Here is an 8,772-nt window from a genome sequence, read left to right as displayed (position 1 = left end):
GTAAAATAAACTAGACGGCTTGCTTTGAGTAAATATATTTATTTTAGCTATAGCTTGTTGATCGCAAAGTAAACAGAAGATGGCGGTATATGACAACAGTAGCTGTTTAATGTTGTGAAAGTGTTTAGTCGTCCAGCACATTTTTTCCAACAGCAAAACACGTGTTCTCACTGAAGTGAAAGCAGAGCAGCTGATGGAATAAACAATTCAGTTTGTTCTTGGATATATTACTAAAGCGATAGACTATAATTTGTACAAAGGAATCCCTAAAAATGTCGTCACCAGTGTGTAGTTGTGCTGAACATGTCACAAAACTGACACAGCAAGCGTCAATAATGAGAAGAGAGATTAAAAATCTCAGGTAGGTTCTAAAATCTTTCACGTAATTGATGGGGTTATGAGTAGTTTAATTGTTTGTTGGACAAACAGACAGCAGATGGATGGATCCATACGAGCACATAGGAAGCAGATGTCAACTCTTCAGTCCATATTGACAGACTACCGGAAACACGATGACAGATCTCAACCAAAGAACAAAAGCCCTTCTCAGAACCCCAGTGGAATGAATCAGTTATTAGAGCAAGGTAGCGTTAAAAGAAATGCCTTCACTTTTGATGCATGCAGCAGTGACTCCAAATGAATTCTATGTAGGCTAAATGTACACTGAACCTGTTGTGAGTTGCAGAACTTTTTACTCTTTATGCTCCAATTATACTCTAAAATTATATTTGAATGGCTGTCAATGGCAAAGGACTCTCTTTTCACATTCAGATATTGTTATCATGTTAATTGTTCAAAAACGAAAATTTACTCCCCTTCAAGTGGTTCCAAACAGGGCTGCATATACTGGTAAAAAATCGAATATTCCTATATTTTATTTTCTTGCGATAAACATTGCAATGTAAATACCGTGTCACAATATAGTTTGAATAGCACTATTTGTTGGTTTTCTGGAGAGTAGCATTTTTCATGTACAGAAATTGAATAATCACAATGCAAAAAATGCATTTCTTGTATTGTCTTATTTATCTGTCCAAATATCTAAACAAAATGCTTTGATCAAGTAAAAATATTGTTTTGTTTTCAACTTCAGATGAAATAAGGAAGAGTTTTTCCCTTAAAGCATGCTAAGTTAAATACTTTTGTTTTCACTTTGAAATGTCAAGATTTAGACTAGAAGCAAGACAAAAATTCTACAAAAGAAAAACTTTTTTTTTTTTGCATGATTTATATAAATTCTAAATAAATACAGTGATTAATACAATTCTGTAGCTCCTGGTCAACTGTAATACAGACTTAACATTGCATATCTTTGCAATGTGTCTATTGCAGATGCACACATTGCAAGATCAATGCTGAAACAATATACTGTGCAGCCCTGTCCAAAGCTTAATGAGTTTCTTTGGTTGAACACAAAACGAAATATTTAGAAGAAAGCTGTACCCCTGTAACCATTGACGTCCATTGTAGGGAAACAATATAAATGTATTATGTAAGTTTTTAACATTTTTTAAATACCATCTTTTGTGTTCAACAGAAAAAAAGAAGTTCAAAGGTTGGAAACAACCTCAAACTAGGGCCACTTTAGTCTTGTCTAAAATGAAATTTTCTTGACTATTTCAGGGCGAATTCAGACGGTACCGATCGGATATATTAGTTCATGTTTTGCAGTGAAAAATGGAACTCCACGACAGCCTACTGTATGCAGTTCTTCACGGGCCAGATTGAAGATTGAGCCATCAGTCTTCAATAATCCTGAACATTCCTTAGTTGGACTGGAACAATACTCGCATATCTGGTGTGTAGCACATATGATTTCAGGAGTGTACTGCTTTCACAGTATAGAATGGCCATCTATTTTAAACATTTGTTTGAAAAGAAAAAGTCATTTCCTTTCTGTCTGTTTTGTTGACCTGCACCATTTACAAAATCCAGAAATGCATACTAATGTTATAATTTGATATCTGTAACCAGTTTTAAAATCATTTGTTTTAGGGAAAAACAATCTGACAGTTATTCGTTACTCTCCCTCATGTCGTTCGAATCCCATGAGAACTTCGTTCATCTTCCAAACTCAAATTAAGATATTTTATATGAAAATTTTGTGATTACAGTTAAACCACTGAAGTGACGTGGAACGTTTTTAATTTTTGGTTGCTTTCCAGGACTTTGACTGTTTAGGGACTATTGCTTTGTAAGCAGGATTACAGAGCTCTTGAATTTCATCTAAAATATCTTGATTTATGTTCTGAAGATGAACAGGTTTCAGGGGTTTGGAACGACATGAGGCTGAGTAATTTACAGAATCCCTTTAAGGTGTGCTCACTAAAGATTGGAACACCTAAGCTTAAATTTCTTTGCAAAATCATTCACTGTTTTGAAATGCTTAACATCACATCGGACATGCTAGCTGGTAGGACTGGTGTAAATGTAGAAGAAGCATATGTAAAACAAAATATTACTTATAGTATTTATTAGTGGAATTAATATATAAAATGCAATTAGTAAATTATCCATCTCTGTGATATTTAAAAATTAAAATAACCTTTTTTAGTTAGTTAAATATTGCATATAATCTAACATATTCTTATTTAGGTTTCATTTATGTAGCTTGGTTAATCAGATCGATAAGGTATACTTACTGAAGGTTTTATTATACAAATGTGTCAGTAAAACTGTCCACAATTAGCAGTATGGTGCAGTTGAATGGACTGTGGGTTTTCTCTGTGTGCTCTGGTGGATTGGATATGCTAAATAGAGCTTAGATGTGTGTGAAAAAGTGTGTGTCCCAGCACACAAAAAAAACTTTGCTTTATTGACTGCAATTTCCTCTGTGGTGACTTGACTAGTGGGAGAAGGCAAATACCAATGATAATAATGGTGTGTAGTTAGACAAAAACAAAAGAAAACCATTACAAGTGCATTTGAACATTACTCAGTAATGTTTCTTGATGGGTCTGACGAGTGACCAGGTCTAATAAATGACAATTGAAACACATTTATGTGAAGTGAAACCTTTTGTTTGTTTTTTTTTCTTTGTCATTCCAGGATAATTTTCCTCTTCCATAAGAATGGGCAAATGAGCTGCAAAGCCAAAGTTAAGCCGCCTCGTCTGAATGGTGAAAAGGTGGGGGTGTACTCAACCCGTAGCCCCCACAGGCCCAACGCTTTGGGACTGACATTGGCTAAGCTTGAAGGAATTACAGGTACCTCAATTTTACTGGACTACACTGTAAAATGCTTGGTTACAAACAATTCCTTTATGTTGTTCCAACAAAGATCAGTTGAGTTAACCTCAAATGAATTGAAACATAAACAAATAAATTATATCAGTTGATGTTTCCTAGTTTAAAAAAATGCTGGGTTTATAAATCGATTAAGTTTTTACAAATTTAAGTGGATTAAACAAAACGTTTCATTTGTCCTAAAATTGATTTTTGAATTGTGTTGAATCAGTTCATTTTTCATAACTAGTTTGAATGAGTAACAATAAATAATTTTTAAACAGATAATTTAAATGAATATAATTGTATTATTTTCTTAGTATTTTTACAAAAAATATATATTTCCTAGTAATGTCTGATTTAAATGTTAAAATTTTTTAGATAATATTGTCAGAAAAAAAGGGGATTTGGCTTGAAAACTACTGATAATAGTAGATGATTATTATGCATTGTTGTTTTAGTAAGATTTATTATAATATTTATAAATATGTTAAACTGCCTTATTATTTACTTTTTAATACTTCGGTATTTAGTGTTATATTTTGTACTTAATATTTATGTTTTTAGCCATTTTGCTTTAAAAAATCTTTTTGTTTTGTATTGCAGAAAAAAAAGTAAAAATAAAACATAAAAATAAAATGTATCAGTTTTAGTTAACAACAGTTTTTAAATCAAGAGCTATTTGATCATCAACATTCATGTTTGTTTAACTGTCCTTTTGCGGTAGACAAGTACCAACACGTGGCCAAATTCATTATGAATAATCATGATATAATTTTAAATCCTCATGAAATATTGCATCAAATCATTATAAGGGAACATGATGAAAATAATCATTAATGATTTAAAAAAGTTAATGTAACCTGCTGGATGTAGTAATCATTTATCATTTTATTTCCAAAGGGGATACACTTCACTTATCAGGGGTTGATGTTATTGCTGGAACTCCCGTCCTGGACATCAAGCCATATATTCCAGACTATGATTCTCCTAAGACAAGGATAGAGGATATCAGTGAATATAGACAAACACCATCATACACTGACCCTCAGATGACACAATTGAGGGATCTAGATGAAGAATTAGACACCTCAGAGATGTCATCTGAACTTTCCTCAGAGGTCAGAGTTTGTCCAGGTTCTACTTCAGATTTCTCTCAGTCAGAGCAGCCTGGATCCAGCGGTGAAACTGATGTGCTAGCAGAGGTTAAAAACTATCTCAAACAACAGCATGTTTTCGCTGAAAATCCAACCGAGGACAAAAACACAGATACTTCAGAAGGGACTTCAGACAATACAATGTTTTTAACTTCATCTAGTCTTAAATTTGGATGTGACGACTACAGTGCAATCGCTGCTTGGGTCCGATCACCTCCTATCAGCAAACTTGATGTGCGATTTACTGTGAATGCTGAGAATGAGCTCAAAGAGTTTGTTTCCAGCGACAGTACTGGTAATACATCTTTCTGATTCTTAAAGGAACACTCCATATTTTTGGGAATAGACTCATATATTACAACTGAGTTAAACAGTTTAGTTTTAGTTTTTGAAACCATTCAGATGATCTCCAGGTCTGGTGGCAGCACTTTTAGCTTAGCATAAATCATTGAATTGAATCAGACATAAGAATAAAAAAAAAAGTGTTTTGATAATTTTTTCATCAAACGTTTGACTCTTTTGTGATTACATTGACAAAATGAAAAGTTGCTCTTTTCCATACCGATAAGTCTAGTAACTATACTCTTATTTCAGTGCAATAATCAAAGAACTTTGGCTTCAGCAGGCTATAAAATAGTTACTCAGCTGTGATCTATTTTCATTCACTGCATTATATCATTGCCCTGATGCAGTTTCTTGATTAACTTTAATTTTTTGTGCAAGATGCTAATAGTCTAATCCGATTCAATGATTTATGCTAAGCTAAGCTTAAAGTGCCCCTACCAGACCTGACAATTGGCTGAATGGATTTAAAAATAGCTGAATTCAACTGTTTCATTCAAGGTGACTTGTACAATGAGCCTATTTTTCAAAAAAAGTAAAGTGTTTCTCTAGAGTTTTACTAATAAATACAGTTGTCATTTTTCTTATTGATTTTTTTATTCAACAGATGGCACAAGACCAAGGTTCCAGTTCTTAAAAGGAACAGATGAAGCAGTGGCAGCCATCATTGGCATTTTGTCAGCTGACCCCAGATCAGTGTATCGTCGCACACGTTGTCAAGACCGCCTGTTTTTCTTCACCTTAGACACAGCAGACATCACCTGCTGGTTTGGAGATGGTTTTGCTGAGGTTGTTAGAGTCAAACCAGTGCAGAGCTCAGAACCCACAAACGCTGTGTGAGGTTTGTTCAATTCTTGATTAAAATGAGCAAAAAAGTATATGATTTACTCACGCGTTTACTTACGTCATTTCAAACCTATGACTTTCATTTGTTAATAAAAAAATGAACATACATATTTACATAAAATTACATGCATACAATTTCCAAAAAAAAAACTCAAAATCAAAAAATCATTTTCTAGAAAAAAAGAAGTAAATATTAAATGAGTTTCTGCTTAAAACAAGCAAAGTAATCTAGTTAAAACAAAAAATACTAATATATATCATATTAATATAAAATCATTTATTAATTAGTTTGGAAGTTGGAGTTTACAGAAAAACTTCATTTGGTCTTGGCTGGATAAATGGTTAATGTTATTATAATAATAATAATATTTGGACTACAAACAACACAAAACTTAAAAAAATGCCATTAAACATTCCATCAACACTATCATAGGTTTAGAAAGAGATGAGGATGACAGAATTTTGTGATGACAGAATTTGAAGTGATAACAGAATTTGTATACATAGGTAAACTATCCCTTTATTTCATCTTATTGGTGACAATTGTGCATTCTTCTATGAGTAGCAACAGAAAATTACAAAAATCCATCATTATTAATTTAAATAATATTTTTTTATTATTTACATTATTGCCTACTTTCTCTAAAAAGTGTTCCTGCATTTAAAAAAGGGTTTAAAACTATTACCTAGATTTTTTTTGTAAATCATAATATTTGTTTTCTTCTTTATATAAACTGTGTATTGTTGTAATTATTATGATTATTAAATGCATTTGAGATTATGCTGAATAAGTTTTTAGTGAATTACTGAATTTCTTAACCACAAATGTAAATGAAATTGATTCTTGTCAGAGAACGGTTTTGTAATCCAGTAATGAAATTACTGTAGACAAAGACGGTCATTTATTGTAAAATAGTCAGTTGTACAAACACAATCTAAACAAAGATTTGTCATGGAGGCAAAATATTACTTTGCAATTTACAATCACTAGGGGGCACAAAAGTACCTTAATGTAACAACTAACAAACAATTCTTTCTTAATATATCTAGTTAATGTTTGTATTTGACTGGAAGTAATAACGAGTGGCATATGTACATGAAAACATTAAGGATTTGAATAAATATACATTTGTTATTGTTTCAGGTTTTAAAATCCCTTGAGATAAAATGTATTAAATGAGTTAGCCACAATCCTATTGTTTCCATAGTAAGGAGGTGCTCAGAAAAGTAAATTTTCAGTAAGGCTTAGGTTATCTGGTTGAGAAGAATCAGGTGCTGGAGCAAACATTGGAATTGCAATTGAGCTCTGTTCAGGCACATCATTATATGGCTTCTCGTCGTCTCCTAAAAATACACAATGGACAATCATTTGTTCTGATGTGAATCACCCAGAAATTATTGGAGATCATTCATGAACAAGACGTTTCAGCAAATACCTGTATCGATAACCAGGTTTTTTTGAGGCATATCTTCCTCCTCATCTGGCCCCAGATCCTCAATCAAAAACTCCTCTTGAGGTTTTTCACTTATTGCTTCTTCAGGCACCAGTTCTTGTTGTGGCTCAACTGGTTGCAAAGGCTCTATCTCTGCTATTGTGGGCAATTCAGGTTCTGTGACAGGAATTGTGATGGGAGAAGGATCCACTTCCTGAGCCAGACCAAGGTCTTCTGCAATAACTATTGGTTCTTTTCTTGGTCGACCTTTCCTTCCAGGAGTGCCAGTAGTGGTCCTCTTTTTGACTCTTTTAATGCTCTGTGCCCTGCGGTCAATGTTAGGAGACATTATTTGAATGACTACACCACATATATGCATGGTGCATCACAGTATCACAATGTGATATGAATTGAAAAGTAAATAATCATGGCTCAGTAGCCCTTCCAGTTCTTTTATTGGCCTCGTTTAACACTATCTTTACCCATAAACCCACTGGTTGGTTGCTTTTTCTTCTGCCTCTGCTTTTCGTTTCTTCAAAAGATCTCTGTCTCTGAGTCGCCGCCGAATTCCTCCTAGCAAACAAACAAATCACTCAGCCCTTTGCTGGTTTGCAGTTCCCTTTGTAGCATTAGCAAAGCTAGTTCAACAAATAATACACCAGTGGAAAAATGCATGTTTCACACAAAATGTAGATTTTTAATGTGTGTGTGTGTGTGTATTAGGCATGGGACAATAACTGTTTTAAGTTAAACCACGGTTTGGAAAAGTCAAGGATTTGAAACCGACAAAATTTTCTGCAATACTGCTCATGCAGTATCTCCAGTAGAGAAGATATCCAAAAATGCTGTTTTAAATAATAATAAAATCTGTGTTTTTGAAACTAACGAAGACAGCAGAAGTCAATGATTGATTGGAATTATTTAGCCTGACATGTTTATTTTTACAAAATATTATAAACGTTTCTCAAAATAAAATATACTGTTTTCAAAAGGGAAAAAAAGTTGTTGTTTTTTTACCGAGACATTTAAAAAGAATATATATTAGAGCAGTAATCACAATATAGTGATATTATTTTCCGAGGTTATCATACCATCAGAATCTTATATCGGCCCATGCCTAGTGTCAGGATCTATTTTAAATAACATTTCGAATATGTTATTATTGCAATTGACAAAAAAATAAACTACATGTACTACATACAAATGAAACTATAAGACTCTCTTACAAATTGTAAAACTACTCATAAAAGGTTTTATCCATTGTGGTTTCCTCAACTGTCAACTTTACACAAACTGTAATAAAATAATTTAATAAACTAAGGTTAAGCTGATCTTAAAAAGTGATTGATGTTTAATGCTAAGGTTTAAAAATCTTACCTTCATCTGAATCTTTTATTTCAGTTGGTGGGATCTCTTTCTCCAACGGGTCTTCCATTTTGTAGTCCTGTCACATGAATATAAGGAATTGAAATGACAGTGCTGAAAAAGAAAACTGCCCGCTTACATTCATGCCGCTAAGAGAATAATTATCTGGTTAAACATTACCGTGGTGCTGGGAGAGTTCTTGCAGTTGTGCTCTTATCTTATTTGCAAAGGTGGAGGACTTGGCACAATACTCACAGAAGAAAGTGAAAAAAGGAGGTCATGGTGCCGGCTGCCTGTACATTTATCTGACTGTTTGTCTGTCGTCACGAGAGATGGCCGCTATTCTTGACTTGGTCAAGGGCCGTTAGCAAACATGTAACTAAATGATCGGCAGAAAATAAAATC

General features: G+C 33.4%; 2 protein-coding genes across 7 annotated transcripts; one reads left to right on the top strand and one right to left on the bottom strand.

Annotated features, from left to right (window-relative positions):
• The first annotated feature begins 151 nt into the window (after positions 1–151).
• Positions 152–6,709, top strand: trmo (tRNA methyltransferase O). 2 transcript variants are annotated; one of them, NM_001327757.3, is given in 6 exon segments: positions 152–361; positions 430–584; positions 1,624–1,798; positions 3,049–3,206; positions 4,128–4,676; positions 5,331–6,709. In NM_001327757.3, coding segments are annotated over 6 exon segments (1,359 nt in total). In that variant the 5' UTR covers positions 152–272; the 3' UTR covers positions 5,564–6,709.
• On the bottom strand, positions 6,432–8,643 carry hemgn (hemogen). 5 transcript variants are annotated; one of them, NM_001442408.1, is given in 5 exon segments: positions 6,432–6,913; positions 7,006–7,328; positions 7,485–7,575; positions 8,380–8,446; positions 8,548–8,643. In NM_001442408.1, coding segments are annotated over 4 exon segments (597 nt in total). In that variant the 5' UTR covers positions 8,438–8,446; positions 8,548–8,643; the 3' UTR covers positions 6,432–6,788.
• Positions 8,644–8,772: the final 129 nt, after the last annotated feature.

The sequence above is a fragment of the Danio rerio genome, chromosome 1, assembly GCF_052040795.2.
Source record: "Danio rerio strain M-AB ecotype USA chromosome 1, GRCz13ab, whole genome shotgun sequence".
In the NCBI taxonomy this organism is placed as follows: domain Eukaryota; kingdom Metazoa; phylum Chordata; class Actinopteri; order Cypriniformes; family Danionidae; genus Danio; species Danio rerio.
This window is presented reverse-complemented; position numbering and strand designations above follow the sequence as displayed.

Coding starts and splice junctions, on each gene's coding strand:
- hemgn (XM_087236168.1), bottom strand. CDS start 8,437: ATGGAAGACCCGTTGGAGAAAGAGATCCCACCAACTGAAATAAAAGAT. Junction 7,573..8,379: donor AATAAAAGATTCAGATGAAG/GTAAGATTTTTA, acceptor GTTTGCTAGGAG/GAATTCGGCGGCGACTCAGA. Junction 7,329..7,484: donor ACCAACCAGTGGGTTTATGG/GTAAAGATAGTG, acceptor CATTGACCGCAG/GGCACAGAGCATTAAAAGAG.